Raw genomic sequence first — 19,293 nt, 5'->3', positions numbered from 1 at the left:
CGATGAACACAGTGTATCGACGTGTAATGGTACTTGAATTACGTAACCATACGGCACCTTACCTCAACCTCTCGATACCAGCAATATTCTACTGCGTTTCTGTAAAGTAGTTGACATATTTCTGAGACGACATTCAGATTTGATTTCATTAATGTATAGGTACTTTGATACATCGATATGTTTGTATTGCAATGATATTATTCTTATGTGTATTCTTTCATTTGCCACTATGATCTTTGACGTACTTGTAACTCTGATTTTTGGGCGCGTAAGCGATTATTAGTTAGAGAGTCGGACGTTGAGAAAGTCAAGTCTTGGACGTCATGTTGGAAAGACGCATATTGTAGTCAGCTTATAAAATGTGAACTTTAACAGTGAGAAAGATGTTTTCAAGTATGTTTTGTATTGTGAAGTGATGTTTTGTGTGTTACGTGATATTGCAACAAAAGCAATAAAAAGAAAGTGTAACTTAAATTCGGAGTGCTGATTATTTTTTTATATCACCATTGTGCTAACTTTGAAAGGTTTAATCTTCAAGAGTGGTTTGTGAAGCGCATCTACAAAACTTTTGAATATAGCGGAATAAAACCTAGGCCTCTTTGCACCCGAGCTTGGAATCATCACCACCTAGATTTTCGACGATTGAGCCATGATTTTACAACGAGACCAGCGTGGGAAACACGAAAAGATGAGTGCCTAGTTTATTCATTATTACATGAAATGACTTTATTAACTGTGCTCTAATGACACCTGCCACATAATAACTTTGTTGTTGCCCGAAAATGCAGTATTTAGCAGCGTGAGCAAACACCACAATCACTATTAAATTTTGACCTTTGTTGTGGTAGGGTTATAAGACACTTAACATAAAAACTGGGCACAACGCAACAGAGAGTTGTTAGAGACGTAAACAGTTGAAATGTAGAAGCTACCGCCGACCACAGACAGCGATGAGGCTGTACTGAGGCTAAACCTATTCCCGCAGCGACATCTGCTCCACAACACGACAAACAGTACGCACGCCGCACTGAAGCGGTGGCGCCTCCGTTGTCGCTCTGCTGCACCGCGTCCGACGCGCCACCTAGCAGCGCGCGCGGCTACTCGGCGCTCGGCAGCGCGCCGCGCGGCGGCCGGCGGAACCGCGTGCCGACGGTCGGCGGGCGGCGCGCGGCCGAGTTTAGCCGGGCGGGCGGTCGGCGCCATCGCCAGTGCGGGGCGCGCGCCGTTGGCATGGCCAGCTGATCCGCGGGTGCCGCGAGTGCGAGCCGAGCGACCGACCGACTCTGTCACCGCCACGAATATGGGCAGCCATACGTGCTGGCAACGGTGATACCTCTAGCGCTGCCGCCCGATCTTCCTCTTCAGTTGGCCCGTTTTTCTTTTTGTTTTTTTTTTTTTTTTCTGGGAACGGAAGGTCGTACGGAAGAAGACCTAGCGTCCTCAGCAGTCGTCCACGAGCGGTAGGAACTAAAGTAACGGAATGCAACAGGCGAACCAGGTGGGCAGCGCCGCCGCCGGCCAGGGGGCGGGCGCGCCGGGGGCGGCGCCGGCGGCGGCGGCTGTGAACGCGTCTCCCGCGTCGACGGGCGCCACCGGCACCGCCACCACCACCAAGACCATGGTGAACGGCGGCCGCTTCGACTTCGACGACGGCGGGACGTACTGCGGCGGCTGGGAGGACGGCAAGGCGCACGGCCACGGCGTCTGCACCGGCCCGAAGGGGCAGGGCGCCTACGCCGGCTCGTGGCACTACGGCTTCGAGGTGTCCGGCGTGTACACCTGGCCCAGGTAACGCCCCGCCCCGCCCACCCCAATGTGTTGTGTGGCTGTGCCTGTGTGCGTGTGCTGTGTCTGCCGGGCCGCCAGCTGCCGACCCTCCTACCTTCAACCTGTTGCGGGACGCCAGCCGGCGCCCCCGAGCTGCAGCTCGCGAGGAGTTCCGGTTGATTGATTGTCGTGTGACGGACCACTTGTGCAGGCAGGCGGCATTGTCGAAGGACGTCCTCGGAGGTGAAAAACTGGCGCAGCACCACCTGCTGGCCGTCCAGTTTGTGTTTGCACCCCTCTACCGTCTCATCGGTAACACCAGACGCTCAAATCCCACAAAGTGTTCGCACGGGGAATGTAGGAAGGTGGTCGACATCAGTTTGGCACCTTGCTCTATGCGGAGTGATTTTGAACGGCACGGACAAACCTCTAGACTCGATCGTTCAGGGAATAATGATCAAATAAACTCGGATGACGATATGCGTCCTTTTCCTGCAATAGGCCATCTTATTTATTCGGTGTATCAGACTACTGTACGACACGGCGTCGGTCTTTGCCAGAGAGCGCAATTAGGCTAGAGAGGGCATCCTCATCTAACAGCCACGGTTACTGTGTCCAAAAAGGCAGAGAGTGTATCCTCCGGTACATGCAGATGCATATCGCCAGTCAGGTGCGGTAAGAGACGACCATCTCTCAGACGTTTAGGAAGAAAGAAGATCTTGAGGAACATGACCACCTCCGGTATGGACCTTCACCCACCGGAATGTACTGCATCACATGAATAAAATGCTCTCTCGCACGGGAACCACACAGTTCTAGATCTATGCACATTAGACGTTTATTCCTTGTCGTCTCAGAGATCATATTCTGCAGTTTGTCTCCAGTGGTCAAAATATTGCTCGACACCCCTTTCTCAGCATTTTCAATTACCTGCTCTGGTTTCTTCGTTGATCACCTGCCGGAAAATATATATATTTTTTCGCTTGAAAGCTGCAGCACAACATACATGCTGCACGTCATCGGGGTTCAAATCTTACTTGAATTGTGCTACATTCGGCTTGTTCTGTAACTTGAAAAACTCATTCTACATGAAAACTCGCCTGATTATTTAAGCAAATCTCACAAGCTATTCCCAGCGCTTTAGTTGCCGAGATAAAAGTAGAGCAGCATTTCCAAAGAAATCGATTTTAATCGTCATTAAACAATAATAGAAGCAACAACAGCTGCCAAGGATATTACTGCATGTCAAGGTATGGCAAAGATGCTCTGGCACATGCAACATCTCTGTCTCACATGCAAACTATACATAATGAGAGCAGTGGTTTTAGTTACACGAGTGATGTTGTAGTTGTTCCCTTTAAATGATGCGTTCAAAGATCACTAGCCGCGGAATTCATGGAATGCGACGACACCATTAGCTAGCTGCCATAGCACGAGGAACATATGATGAAGTTAATGTGTGAACACAGAACGCAGAACTGTTTCTCGGTTAACTGTTGAATACAGTGGTGGTTGTTAGCGACAATAACAAGCAGAACAGTGTCGAATCGACAAGACTTTCATCAGTATCGTGGATAAGGGAGACTGCTCTGATCCGACTGAAAAGTGCACCTATTTCTAGGACCTCCTACATTACTTCTTCTTGAGAATTTATAATTCATGGCTTATTTCGATACGCTTTCAATATCTGTTTTTGTTATACTTTGAGTCATTTTTCTTAGGAGATACGTTTCAAGAGAACGTATGCTCAGGCATAAAGACATTCTCAGGGAACATCGAGATTATGTGATGATTCGTATACGATCGACGTATGGCAACTATAGCGGATAAAAGTGGAGGGAAACACAGTGCAGCAATTTCGCAGGCATTCTTTTAACTTGGGGATTTTTTTTCGATTGAATGAATGACTTAGATACCAGTGCGCAGCTGACGATTCTCAGCAGTCTGCACGCGTAGCAAGTGTAATTATGAGTCACCGATCACTGTCTTCACAGCTGAGCGTTGATAGGATGAAGTCTCAGTCGACAAGGGTAACAAAAAATCCTTTCGCCGAGCGCCGGCCCACAGAACAGAGCGCGGGAAGGTGGCCGTATTATAGGCAAGGTGGCTACAATACTATAGGGCCAGCAGACGGAACGGCGCAGCGATTAAAATAAATATTCGCGGTACAAGAGGAATACCGCGCCCAGAAATAGGTCTGCGCCGGTGGCTCGCCCGCTTGTCGTATAAATAAACGCAGGCGCCGCGGGCAGCGCTTGCGATACAGCCGGCCTACTACCTGTCTCCTAGCAACGCCACTCTCCCAGCAAAGGCTGACTCACCTAATATTTTCCGAGCTACAGGTGCCATCCAGGTGACGTTCCGACTGAAAGGAAAGGACTGTGCAACTTCGATTTGTCGAGACGTTTACACTGCTTACGGAAGACGAAAACCGAATTCCATAGCTCTCGATTTTCGCTCTTACGTCAAAAACATCGGTTCTCCGATCTTCAGTTTTTTTACATAAACGGTGTTAATCAGCTCTTCTGCTTTTGCCAGTACGAGAAAATGAGGTAGCCGGTACCTTTGTAAAATTTTTAATAAAGAGGCGTTACGAATTCCTTATCGATGCCGTGAGGTCTTAACGCCGAGGGCCGGGAACTGTTCAGGAAAAGAAGTATAATAATTCTGTCGACACGAATAAATAAGTGCAAAACTGTTTAATTATTCCCAGCTGTCAACGATGCCTATACCCGAGGTCAAGGGAGGTTGGGGGGGGGGGGGGCGAGCGGAGGACTGCCCCCCCCCCCCCAAGCTCTCAGGGAAAGGAAAGAATATAGTGTAGTCACGTGTTTCTCTTTCAAGAAAATGTTTAAAAGTCGGTCTTACGCAAATTTTTAACTGGCTCAGTTAAAAATGGCTACTTACAAGTCAGCATTCGTCTTCCAAAATATTAAAAGTGCTCGATACCCCCTGTTCTACCCCTCCCCCTACAAACTATCGTATGGGTGCCGTTGTCGCCTGTACCACACGATTTGTGGAAAACGTGCGAGGTGATAACTGGTCGAACACCATCACGTTCCAACGTTTTGGAGACTCGGTATATCTAGCAAACTTGTTAACAAGTAAAGACACATTCCTAATTCTGTGCATAGAATTATCAAATGTTTTAGTACCAGGCAACGTTTCTGTGCCACTAAAAGCGACACTGTGTACAGCAATTTACAAATTAGTCTGCAACACAAAATACTGGGTTGTCGCCAAGCACTCCGATATTACTAATTCAGTAAATATGTTACTATTTGTGTATCTCCTTCCATCTCATAAAGAAACAATATGTGCTCCCCGCTGATTAAGTAAGAGAAATTAATAATTTTCTGGTCAGTTCACAGTTTGCCCTTTTCTTTCACCCAGTCCAATTCACCAAGAGTCTAAAACCCAACTAGCAAACCTACAACACAACGCGATGGAGCGTTTACATGGTGTTCAAAATGGCTCAGAGTACTATGGGACTTAACATCTGTGGTCATCAGTCCCCTAGAACTTAGAAGTACTTAAACCTAACTAACCTAAGAACAGCACACACATCCATGCACGAGGCAGGATTCGAACCTGCGACCGTAGCGGTCACGCAGTTCCAGACTGAAGCGCCTAGAGTCGCACGGCCACACCGGCCGGCTTTACATGGTGTCACAAATCGGCTGCGGAAGATGAAATCCTGTACCCAGAACGGCATTTCCGTAATTAATATTCGCGTGTTTACTCAACCACCCAGAAACGTGACTGGGAAATCGATTTATAGAAAACCGGATTTGGGAACCCATGTAGACGTAGTGTGTTTGTATCGATGTCCGGGTGTGTGCATATGTATGCATGCCTACGTGCGAGTGCGTGCATGCAAGCGGACGCGCGCGCTTGTGTGTGTGTGTGTGTGTGTGTGTGTGTGTGTGTGTGTGCGTGTGCGCTTGCGTTTGCGTGTGAATGTGCGTGCTTCCCTTCTGTGAGACAATCAAAATGAATTGCTCATATGGTCACGGTGTCTCACTGTATACACTAACAGAACACTGATGTCTTATTTTTTTGATTTCCACTGATTCTTAAAAGTGATGTCTGAGAGGCTGCAGATATTTATCAAGCGCTTCTCTCTTTTCTTGGCATCATCCCGTATCTGCATGTTAATCCGAATTTGCCATGTTCGTGGTAGAATGTGGCAGGATGTTCTTCCTGTCGCCCACACGTTATACCCAGAAACACAAATAATCGTCCTGAAATCTCTGCATTTAATGCCCTGTGGAGAAAAACATATTGTCATATTTTTAATAGGCCTCTCAATGACTCTCTTTAGTCACAATGTAATTTGTGGTAAGCAGTCTTTCACTTCAGGTACTGAGCATCCAAAAATGTGTTTCGTTTTAGATTAAGAGGTAAACGGCCATGCACATTTTAATATCGGTTTACACTTAATGATTAGTTCATTTGCTTGCTTAGTTCATTCGTAATTTTTATTGTCAGTAGGAACGTGCCTGGGCAAATAATGTCAACATGGTTCAGTTGGCGTATGCATTGCTCATTACGCTTGCTTTTACGAATTATTTATACTTAAAGGCTTGCCTAATACAATATCTAATTTCTCGATTTCTACTGCTCCTAACGGCGTTGTTATACTAGTCAACGATATGTCTACGTAAAACATACGTGAAATAAATAAGATCAAGTTTTCTGGTCTGTCTATCAATTTTTTTGGTCACAATACCGTTTTCAAATGCTTCAGCATAGCTGTCACAATTTATTTGCACTAATTCGAAATACTTAATTTTGTTGTGCTCTATAAATTTGGTATTCACAGTGTAGCGGACTCATGTGATACTTCGTGGCCACCACAGTGTATACAGGCGAGAAACGAGATATGAGGTTCAGTGGCCGTCAGTGTCAGACAGCTGCGGGTACTGGAGAGATCGGTGCCCCCCACTTCCACAGGCGATGGCGACGGGCAGTGATACGCTCTGCTGGGCACGTGTGCGCACCGGGTTTGTTTACGTGGCCTGACCTGCACCCCGTCTGCTCCAGGTGAATCGGCCAGGGCTGCGAACAAGCGAACCTCGGAAGCAGCAGCGGCGTACACGCCGTCTGTATCTACTTCTGTATCGGCAATATGCTCCTGCACAGTGCATGGCAGAGGGTACCTCGTACCGACGTTATCGAATATCTGCCCTTTCGCCTTCACGTTTCGAGCGACAGAACAATGACTATTATTTGTTTCTCCATGTTCTGATGGTCCTATTGTTCCGGAACTGTACTCAATCAATGAAAAGCCGTTACAACCAGACCATTTTCAACAAGCCCTGCAACTGCGATTGTTAACGCATAATATGATGGCTATAGACTTTTTTTTTTTACATAAGAGGAGACTAAAACCGAAGCATACATATGTGCAGTATAAGTGCAAAAAGAATATAAAATCTACATTGTGCTGTTCAGCCGGCCGGGGTGGCAGAGCGGTTCTAGGCGCTACAGTCTGGAACCGCGGGACTGCTACGGTCGCAGATTAGAATCCTGCCTCGGGCATGGAGGTGTGTGATGTCCTTAGGTTAGTTAGGTTTAAATAGTTCTAAGTTCTAGGGGACTGATGACCTCAGAAGTTAAGTCCCATAGTGCTCAGAGCCATTTGAACCATTTTTTGTGCTGTTCAGAAGCAACGTCAAATGATAAAAAAAATAAAGGTCAGGTCGATTTCAAGAATTATGTGGCCAATGATATCGTAAGAAAAATGGGCTGTCATGATTATAAAAACTTACAGTTCTATACATTAAAAGTATTAGCGTGTTTTATTTTTAAAGTGAGTTATTTTCTGAAGTGTTAGAATTTTCGAACTATGCGCTTTATCAATAAAAAAATCTACAAACACTTTTCTAGATTAAGTAAAAATCTAAAACAGGTGCAGTGGACTGTGCGTCCATGTCGAGTGTTAAGTGACGTCTTCCAGCGTGAGCGGGCGAAATTCAACGCAGAGGGAAATTTAGAGTTGCGTAGCGTGTCTTGGACGCAACGTGGCCTGTTTACAAGAGCATGTTTACAAACGCTAGGTACAACTATGAACTTATGGAGATCTTGAAAGGAAGTTGTCAATAACGGGCGCCAATTTGCCAACAAATTTGCGTTTCTTACAATGCATTGCTTCCTGGGCGTCTTTGCCTTCAATTTTTTCAGATGGATGTAAATTTATATTTCTTCATATGTCCATTAAAAGTCCCTTCTTCATTGCCCCGTGTGACTACCTTGTATGATATGAGCTACGAGGACTGCAGCTATTTTAAATTTTTACAATATCTAAAACAAATACTTTCGGCCTTTTCGTTGGTAAAGCATGCAATTTCAGACTTCTAACACGTCAGAATATAACTCATTTAGAGCGAAAGCATGCTAATACTTTAAATGTATCGATCTTCACACTTTTTTATAAACATGACGTGCCCATTTCTCTGACGATATCATTGTGCACATAACCTTTTAAATCCACCAGACGTTCAGTTTTTTATTACTTAACGTTGCTTCCCAACGCCAAAAAGTGAATCATATATTTTTTCTGTACCTATACTGTTCATATGTAAGCTTCGTTTTTCATTTCCTGTTATGTAAAATATTTATATTTCCATCATACTAAGAACCAACGGAAAAATGCCTCTATCGGAACACAAAAAATGTGAATATATTCCTGTTTATTTAAAAGACTCTGACTGAAAAGTGGGATACCAGCTGCCTTATTTTGCCTTCCTCAGCGCCTTTAACAATTTTTCCAGATACTATGCCATGCGAACATATTCGTGCTCTGTTTTACATGCAGCTCACCTCAAACTCCCACAAGCTCCCAAAACTGTAACTCGCTCACACCTACTTTCCATCGCTGTAAGTCGCCCATACCTATCCACTCACCGCTGCCCTTTCTCACTCATCCATTCGGTCCCACTCTTTCTCATTTCTCTTTGTCTGTCTCTGTCATTGTCTCCCTTCGCTCTGTCCTACTACTACAGTCTCCTGTTACTATCACTGTCTCCCTCTTGCTCTCTCTTACTGCTAAAGTCTCACTGATTCCTTCCTCCTGCTGCTGTCTCTTCTCTCTTCTTCGGTGTCACTGGCATATACTCCGTCTCCCATTATCACTGGCTCTCACCCATTTCCACTTTCCCTTTCTCCTAACCCCCCCCCCCCCCCCTCTCCGTGGCACTGTCTCCTTCACTCTCTTCCTAGCACTGTTCTGTCATTGCCAACTATGCCCCACTACCACTGTGTCCTCTTTCTCTCACACTTCCATTGTCTCATTTGCTCTTCCTATAACACAACCACTGTGTACTATCTTCCAGTACTTATTACTTTTCGTCTCTTTGCCACTGTCACTGCGTTCTTCTCTCTCAGCATAAGAAAGTGAGAATATGTTCACATATCAAAATTTTTGGGAAAACTTAAACATACTGAGGAAAATAGAATGAGGCAGTTGGTTCCCAACTCTTCAGTTAGACTCTTTTAAATAAAGAGGAACACACTCGCAGTTTTTGTTCACCGACAGGAGCATTTTTCCACTGGTTTTCCTATTTTCGCTGCTGCAGCAGCGAAAAGAAATGTAAAAATGGTTCAAATGGCTCAAATGGCTCTGAGCGCTATGGGACTTAACATCTGAGGTCATCAGTCGCCTGGAACTTAGAACTACTTAAACCTAACTAACCCAAGGACATCACACACATCCATGCCCGAGGCAGGATTCGAACCAGCGACCGTAGCGGTCGCACGGTTCCAGACTAAACCTAGAACTGCTCCACCACAACGTTCAGCAAAAGAAATGTAGTGGTCAGTAAAATTTAGATAGTTAATTTATGTGAAACTGAAATAACGCAAAACTATTTTTACACTCGAGACCGTATTTTACGCGAAAAAATTTCCACATGCTTCAGTACTACAACATGGCATTCCCAGATGATAACGGAGATACTTCACAGCATATTTGTCCGTGCTACGTTAATTTATAAACTATGTTTTCGCCCCACATCGGATTTTACGTTCATATTTTACGTGTACCAGTAGGGTAAACGTTGAGCCTCTGTATCTCCAAAACGGATAAAGATATGAAGAAAATTTTCCAGGATCACCCAAGATGAGAAATCTACCGTGTAGTGACAGCAAAAATTCACACCGCCACTGGCCATCAGATACTTCATAAAAGAGCAAGAGATGATAAATTCTGAGACACAGCACGTAATAACTAACGAGTGGCCATCTGCCATTTTACACTTTCTCTTGCTAGAAACCCTCTGGTACCAGCATTCACGTTTTCTTTTTCCAGAGACTCTTTATAGATAAAAAATATTTCTTTCTTTCCGAAAGAAGTTTTCAGTTATTCCGCGGTGAGTAGAACAAATCTTTCCATAACGTCAAGAGCCAAAGAAACTGATACACCTGCCTAACATCGTGTAGGGCCCCCGCAAGCTCAAAGAAGTACCGCAACACGACGCATCATGGACTCGACTAATGCCTGAAGTAGTGCTGGAGGGAACTGACACCATGAATCCTTCAAGGCTTTCCATAAGTCAGTAAGAGTACAAGGGGATGGAGATCTCTTCTGAACGGCACATTGCAAGGCATCCCAGATATGCTTAATAATGTTCATGTCTAGGGAGTTTGGTGGGCAGCGGAAGTGTTTAAACTCAGAAGAGTCTTCCTGGAGCCACTCTATGGCAGTTCTGGACTTGTGGGGTGTCGCATTATCCTACTGGAATCGCCCAAGTCAATCGGAATGCACAGTGGACATGAGTGGATGCAGGTGATCAGACAGGATGCTTACGTACGTGTCATCTGTCAGAGTCGTATCTAAACGTATCAGGGGTTCCATATCACTCCAACTGCACTCGACCCACACCATTACAGAGCGTCCACCACCTTGAACGGTCCTCTGCTGACATGCAGGGTCCTTGGATTCATGCGGTGGTCTCCATATCCGCTCGATGCAATTTGAAACAAGACTCGTCCGACCAGGCAACATGTTTCCAGCCACAACAGTCCAATGTCGGTGTCGACGGGTCCAGGAGAGGCGTGAAGCTTTGTGTCGTGCAGTCATCACGGATCAAGGGTACATGAGCAGGCCTAAGGCTCCGAAAGCCCGTATCGATGATGTTTCGTTGAATGGTTCGCTCGAACACACTTGTTGATGACCCAGCACTGAAATCTGGAGCAGTCTGTGGAAGGGTTGCACTCCTGCCACTTTGAACGATTCTCTTCAGCCGTCGTTGGTCCCGTTCTTGCAGGATCTTTTTCCGGCCGCAGCGATGTCGGAGATTTGATGTTTTTCCTAATTCCTGATATTCACAGTGAAACGTCCCCTTTGAACAATTATACACGACTGTCCTTAAACTGACACACAATATTTTTTTAGCGCAACGCAATCTGACTTTCAAAAATCCCTACAAAAGAATGGCCCTGACTAACATTAACCTATACCTTTCACAAATCACTTACCTCACAAAAATCTTCGCTGCTCAAGCTACTGCAATACAGCGAGCGCCACTACTGCCTGCTAAATAAAAGATTCAAACTACTGAAGGCACTAACTACTGATAGGGCAAGTTAGCAAATGAAAGATATTAATAGAGAACAAACAATGTATTTACCTTGATATCATCATATATAAATATAGCAGTTCATGACAAATTACAAATCTCCGCCATCTCTCTCCCCACATCCACCACTGCTGGCGGCTCATCTCCAACTGCGCAATGCTACGCGCTGTTCACAGCCAGCTGCCTAACACTACAATGGCGAGTATTACAACAATGCAAAGCAGCCACAGACTGCACACAGCACAGCCAGTGATTTTCATACAGAGGTGGCGTTACCAATAAAAAAACCTAAACAGCCTACTTACAACAGTACACTCGCGAAATGGTCGTATGGGAAAATCCCCACTTCATCACTATCTCGGAGATGCTATCCCATCGCTCGTGCGCCGACCCTCAAACTCATTTAAATCTTGACAACATGCCGTTGTACCTGCAGTAGCCGATCTAACAACTGCGCCAGACACTTGTTGTCTTATATAGACGTTGCCGACCGCAGAGCCATATTCCACCTGTTTACATATCTCTGTATTTGAATACGCATGCCTATACGAGTTTCTTTATCGCTTCAGTGTATAACCAGAACATAGCTGCAAGTGAACTGAAGAATAATATTACCTAGCAGATATAAAATTTCGGTTATTTGGAAAATTTGACATCTAAGGAGACGCACGAAAATACTTTTTCCTTAAATACTGTGTCGATATTTTGTACGCATGGTGCTGATATCGTATGCTCACTGAGGCTATGTTGTTTCATAGCACCAAAAATCTAATGTATCAGTATTTTATGTTATTTATGAGAGACCTATTTTAGATAACAGGTACTTCACTGTTTCCAAAGGAATTTCCAGCTATTTTCAATTTATTAAGTGAAATCTTCCGCTATCTTTATTATACACAGAGGTGACAAAAGTCATGGGAAAGCGATATGACACATACAGATGGCGGTAGTACCGCGTAGACAAGGTATAAAAGGGCAGTGCGTTAGAGAAGCTGTCATTTGTAGTCATGTCATTCGTGTGAAAAGGTTTCCGGCGTGATTTTGGCTGCACGAGGGGAATTAACAGTCTCTGAATGATAGTTGGAGCTAGATGCAGGCGACATTCCATTTCGGAAATTGCTGGGAATTCAATATTTAGCGATCCACAGTTTCGAGAGTGCGCCGAGAATACCACACTTTGTGCATTAGCTCTAGCCACGGACAACGCAGTGGGCGGCGGCCTTTATTTAACGATCGAGTACAGTGGCGTTTGCGTAGAGTTGTCAATGCTAACAGACAAGCAACACTGTGTGAACTAACCACAGAAATCAATGTGGGACGTGCGACGAACGCACGTCGTTAGGACATTGCAGCGAGATTTGGCGTTAATGAACTACAGCAGCAGACGACCGATGAGAATACCTCTGCTAACAGCACTGCATTACCTTCAGCGCCTCTCGTGGGCTCGTGACCATATCGGTTGGACCTAGACGACTGGAAAACCGTGGCCTGGTCAGCTGAGTCGCGATTTCAGTTGGTAAGACCCGATGGCAGGGTTTGAGTGTGGCGCAGACCCCACGAAGCCCCGGCCGTTGTGGCCGAGCGGTTCTAGGCGCTTCAGTCTGGAACCGCGTGACCGCTACGGTCGCAGGTTCGAATCCTGCCTCGGGCATGGATGTGTGTGATGTCCTTAGGTTAGTTAGGTTTAAGTAGTTCTAAGTTCTAGGGGACTGATGACCTCAGATGCTAAGTCACATAGTGTTCACAAGGGAACCTCCCCATCGCAACCCCCTCAGATTTAGTTATAAGTTGACACAGTGGATAGGCCTTGAAAAACTGAACACAGATCAATCGAGAAAACAGTAAGAAGTTGTGTGGAACTATGAAAAAATAAGCAAAATATACAAACTGGGTAGTCCATGCGCAACATAGGCAACATCAAGGGTAATGTGAGATTAGGAGCGCCGTGGTCCCGTGGTTAGCGTGAGCAGCTGCGGAACGAGGGGTACTTGGTTTAAGTCTTCCCTCAAGTAAAAGTTTTAATTTTTTTATTTTCGCAAAGTTATGATCTGTCCGTTCGTTCATTGACGTCTCTGTTCACTGTAATAAGTTTAGTGTCTGTGTTTTGCGACCGCACTGCAAAACCGTGCGATTAGTAGACGAAAGGACGTGTCTCTCCAATGGAACCGAAAACATTTGATCGCAAGGTCATAAGTCAACCGATTCCTCCACAGGAAAACACGTCTGATATATTCTATATGACACTGGTGACGGCATGTGCGTCACATGACAGGAATATGTTGTCGACCCACATAACTTGTGCACTTGGCGAATGGGTAAAAAGCGTCTTCTACCTTGCCCGATGTATGTTTTCTTGTGGATGTGATAATCACTCCCAAAAAAGTGATGAAAACATAGAGTTTGTCAGATAATAATTGTCTGAAAATAAAAAATTGAACTTTTCACTCGAGGGAAGACTTGAACCAAGGGCTCTTTCTCCGCAGCTGCTCACGATAACCACGGGACCACGGGGCTGCAGAGCTCACATTACCCTTGATGTTGCCTATCTTACGCATGGACTACGCAGTTTGTATATTTTGCTTATTTTTTCATAGTTCCACACAACTTCTTCCTCTTTTCTCGACTGATCTGTGTTCAGTTTTTCAAGGCCTATCCACTGTGCCAACTTATAACTAAATCTGACGGGGGGGGGGGGGGGGAGGGGGGCGATGGGGAGGTTCCCTTGTCAGTGCCATTTGAACACCACGAAGCCATGGACCCAAGTTGTCAACAATGCATTGTGTATGCTGGTGGTGGCTCTGTAATGGTGCTGGCTATGTTTATATGTAATAGACTGCGTCCTCTGGTTATGTTCGGCTATTTGAACAACATCTGCAGCGACTCATGGACGTCATGTTCCCAAACAACGATGGAATTTTTATGGATGACAATGCACCACAGGATCACAATTGTCGCAGTTAGTTTGAAGAACATTCTGGACAGTTCGAGCGAATGGTTTGGCCACCCAAATCTGCCGTCATGAATCTTATCGAACATTTATGGTACGCAATGGAGAGGTCAGTTCCTGCACAAAATCCTACACCGGTAACACTTGAGCGGCTGTAGACGCAGCCTGGCTAAGTATTCGTGCAGGGGACTCCCAGCGACTAGTTGAGCTGCTGCACCACGTCAGGACAAATGACGTCCGGCGCGATATCATGACGTACCCCACGGCTTTTGTCACTTCATTGTAGTCCAGCTGGCTCATGTCGAGAGAACGTGTTGCCCGAATCCTTGGTCACTTCAGCATAATGGCCGCACAGCCTTCTTCCAGTAGAGGTTTCCTAAATTTACCAAGTACGGTTTCGCAAGAACTACATCGTCTGTCTTCCATTGATTCACATTTAAGTTCACCGCGCTTTTCTGTTACACTTTCGTATGGTGTCTATACTGACCGTTTCTCATACAATCAGAGCGCCTCTGAATTTGTGACAGATTCCTGCCTCAACTCTGCCGATAGCGTGGGCAGGACTAATCGGAAATTTACCACGTAGTGACAGCAGGAAATCACACCGCCACTTGTGTTCGGATACTTGATAAACGAGCAAGAGACGATAAATTCTGAGAGACAGTACTTAATAACCAATGAAAGGCCAGCCGCTGTTTTACATCCTCACTTGCTCTACTTCTTAGGAACTCCTTTCGTTAGCGGCATTCACTTTTTTCTTTTCAGGGACTTTTTGTGGATAAAATACATTTATTACTTTCCGAAAGAGATTTTCAGTTATTCCACACTTAGTATATGCAATCTTTCCGTACCGTTCCTGTAACCAGAACATAAATACAAGTCAGCAGAAGAATAGTACTTAGCAGTTACAAAATTGCTGTCATTAGGAAAATTTGCCATCTAAGGAGACACACGAAAATCTTTCTTTCCTGAAATACTGTACTACAATTATCAGAATATTTTTCGCTTAGTGCCTATTTTGTGGGCTCATTTCGACTACCGAGGCCAGAACACACGTATTGGCCCCGACGGCAGAGGTGTTTCTGCAACGTAATCGTGTCTGGCGGCCAAAGGATGCACCAAGGCCGATTCCCCTTCCCCGTTATTCTTTCTCTTAACCTTCTCACCTTTCATAGCACTAAAAATATAATGTATCAGCATTTGATGTTTTTGTGAGAGACTTACTGCGGATAATAGATACTTAATTTTTACCGAAAGACACTTCCAATTATCTTCCGTTTGTTCGGTGAAATCTTCCGCTATCTTTATTATAAACAGAACAGTGATGTACGTCAATAGAACAGTACTATTTATCGGCTGTAAAATTAGTTAAATAAGGAAGCTTTACCTTTAAAGAAAATCTCGAAAATCTCTCTCTCTTTTTTTAAAATGAAATATCGTGTTGCAAGTCCCTTGCTTTGGTTAGTCCTATACCTCTTTCGAGCACATCATGAGTGCACCAACGATATCGTTATTACAATCAGAGCACTAACGTAAATCACAATCACAGAAGAAGAACTATACTTTGTAAAATTCTCTAAATAAACAAACTTTGCCTTGTAAGGAAACCCCTGAATATCTTTTTTTTCTGAAAACTGTCTTATAAGTCTCTTGCTTTGGTTCGCCTATAACCTATTTAGAGCATATGATGTAGACACGTCATTTCAGTGCACCACAGCAATCAGTAAAAAAAAGTAACAACCTAGTTGTTATCATCGTTGTGACACATATACGAATGCGATCAGGCTGTTACATACGGGCGAAAAGCTTTTGATACTTATTTTAGTGATAATAAGAAAAGACACAGTAATCCATAAACATATTGAAACAAGCATAGTGTCCTTCTCAATCCGTATGGCGTTACTTTGTTTCTATCAGACGCTGGTGTAATGAGGCCAATTACTGCCTCACACTTTCAGTACTATTTGTAATCTTTACACGTGATTGTATAAGGATTGCACTAAAAGGAGATAAAAGGAGCATTCACTGAGTGCGTAAATGAAAGTTAATGCAAGAGCGCTAAACTAACGTTACCGTATGCTCATCGCTGATAGTTGGCCGCTTGTTGTCGCTCTCTCTTCTGAAAAGCACTGCCATCACTCGTATTAATAGGTATTGTAACATACCACAAGGCTTCCTAAGTTCCTTCTACACTTTTAAATCCAGCTGGCAAGCATTTCTTCCTCTAAACAACTAACATATAACTTCCCGGTTTACTTCCCTGGGTGTAGACTTTCTTTTGTTTTGAAAAATTTCTACTGTACTGCCCGTTTTTTCATACTGACAGCATATAATCTTACACTTTCCATTGTTATAATTTTTTATGATGAACTACTGTACTGTTATAAATCGTAAGTGTAGTGATTAGGCTCTGCCAATTTTGTGGGTTTCCACGCTTTAATGAGATGCACAAGTAGCAAAGGGGCGAGGCATGGATATTTTTGCACTTTCCCAGTAACAAGCCGGCTCTCTTGCTGGTGTGTTTAGGGTGAATACTTGATAATTTCAGTAGCATTTTTTTTCAGTAGAATCCATTATCTGGTCAGCTGTCACTAAAATTTCGTTTCGCTCTAATAGAAATACTTTATTGTTATTTTATCGTTAGCTCACAGCTCAGGGTCGTCTTATACAAATGAAATAATGTTATCACAAAGTTAATAAGAACAAGAGACTATGCATACAGACCACAGAGGGAACTTCGTTGCACTGTGGATGCGATGGAGACGCACAAATATTCGTCCCTTATTGTGACACCCAGTATATCTATCCCCAGGTATGAGTTGAGGAGGCGAGAAAAACTTTCGTGAGCAGCTGGGAGCAAGATTTCTTAACGTTGTACTCGTACTGCCGCTTATTGCAATTCGTAATAATTTTGCTTAAGCCACGCATGCATGTACAAATGAAAACAGTCCACAGATATATTCAGACACGCTGTTTCTTAGGATTTACGATCCAAAGGACCCCCAGCGTTGAAGATATCTCTTAGAGACATTATGCAATAAAATGCAGACCGCTGCTATAGTAGTTTGTGATGGATCCATTTTGGCTAGAATGCCTTCTTCATACCATCTGCGAAAGTTAAATAATATTTTTTATTTTATTATAATGTTGCTTAATTGTATTTTCGGATATACAAATTTGGTACTTACGTCCAATAACGGGAGACAGTGACAACTGATGATACGTAATCACCAAATTTATATGTGCTAAAATACAATTAACCAACATTATAATAAAATAAAAAATGTCACGTAACTTTCGCATATGATCTGAAGATGGTAGTCTAGCCGAAAATGGATCCATCACAATAAATACATATTAAGCTACTACTATATAAGCAATCTGGATTTTATTAAATAATGTTGTTTACTATTCGGTGCTGTAGTAAAACAGTATGTTGTCTTTGTATTGCTGTTCAATTGAATTTTTTTGTTACAAACATAATTTTAGAATATGTAAAATCACTGAAATTTATGTGGTAAGGAAGCTCTACATGCTGATTTAGAATGGAATCTGGTTTTGTCGTTTGATGGGGGAATACTTCTATTACCTCCAGAAGCTCTAAGTTCTTACTGTTCGGATGAAAGTGTCAGATTCTATCATATGTTATTAACGATGAGAAGCAGGTTTAGTTCTACGTCTTGTGTTCTTGAGAACTTCTCCTTACTTATCCTAGATGATAGTCGTGGGTACTAGAAGATGATATTTTGTATACTCCATACTTACTTTTATGTATTTATTTATTTGATTTTGTGTTTTTCATTAGTGAAGTAAGAGGTGTATCTACTTATTATAATTAGAGAATGTGACTGAATCGGTTCCTTACTTTATTAAATTTGCACTTCCTCTCAAAGCTTCGGTGACAGCAAGTCCCTGTTGCTTGTCTGCCTACACAGGATCGCTGCGGCACCCTCTCATCTTGTGTACCGAATACATCCCTACACATAGCTACTGAAACATCTCCTTAGAAAAATTAAGTATGACAGTGCTGGTCAACCTCTTACGTTATTTGATTGTCAAACAGCTGAACAAAAGTATTGAAAAGTACTGAAGCAGTTTTCTCTTTACTTATTCTCATCATCACTAAACTGACACACATTTTTTTTAGCGCAACGCAATCTGACTTTCAAAAATTCCTACAAAAGAATGGCCCTGACTAACAATAACCTATACGTTTCATGAATCACTTACCTCACAAAAATCTTCGTTACTCAAACTACCGCAGTACAGCGTGCACCAATACTGCCAGCTAAATAAAAGATTCTATCTACTTAAGGCACTAACTACTGATAGGCATAGTTAATAGTGTTCAAAAGTTATAATTCATGACATCCGCTATTACAAATCTGATAGGCATAGATAATAGTGTTCAAAAGTTATAATTCATGACATCCGGTATTACAAATTTCGTTTTTCTGACGGACACACGTCCAGATCGTCATCTCTCAAAACTCTGCCATCTCTCTCCCCACATCCACCACTGCTGGCGGCTCACTTCCAACTGCGCAACGCTACGCGCTGTTCACATCCAACTGCCCAACACTACAATAGCGAATATTCCAACAATGCCAACCAGCCAGAGACTGCACACAGCACAGCCAGTGATTTTCATACAGAGCGCTACGTGACGTTACCAACATAAAAACCTAAACAGCCTACTTACAATACTTTTTACGGTTGTTGGTAAACGTCCGTATCACTTCAAATTTCACTTATATTCCTTAGTGTTCATATTGTGAAACGTTTGTAAGAGGAAGTTGGCTCTGAGCACTATGGGACATCTGAGGTCATCAGTCTGTAAGAGGAAGTAAGAGGGCGCGTTGAAAAATAATGCCTCCGAATTTTTATGTGAAAATTCTTAAATGTTTTCCCATAAAAAAACGTTATTAGCATTCCACATCTTTACACTTTATATCTACATATTTATTTCTCAATATAGTCACCTTGGCGACGAAAACA

General features: G+C 43.6%; 1 protein-coding gene across 1 annotated transcript in view; it reads left to right on the top strand.

Moving 5' to 3' along the window:
- Positions 1-1,189: 1,189 nt before the first annotated feature.
- Positions 1,190-19,293, top strand: part of LOC124615806 (junctophilin-1) — an 873,471-nt gene continuing 855,367 nt past the window's right edge. Inside the window, exon 1 of the mRNA XM_047143946.1 lies at positions 1,190-1,788. Coding sequence (XP_046999902.1) covers positions 1,481-1,788 — 308 coding nt within the window. The 5' untranslated portion in view covers positions 1,190-1,480. The remainder of the gene's footprint in view (positions 1,789-19,293) is intronic.

Source organism: Schistocerca americana, chromosome 5, assembly GCF_021461395.2.
Source record: "Schistocerca americana isolate TAMUIC-IGC-003095 chromosome 5, iqSchAmer2.1, whole genome shotgun sequence".
In the NCBI taxonomy this organism is placed as follows: domain Eukaryota; kingdom Metazoa; phylum Arthropoda; class Insecta; order Orthoptera; family Acrididae; genus Schistocerca; species Schistocerca americana.
Note: the sequence above shows the minus strand (reverse complement) of the source record. Positions and strands in the feature narration are given on the sequence as shown.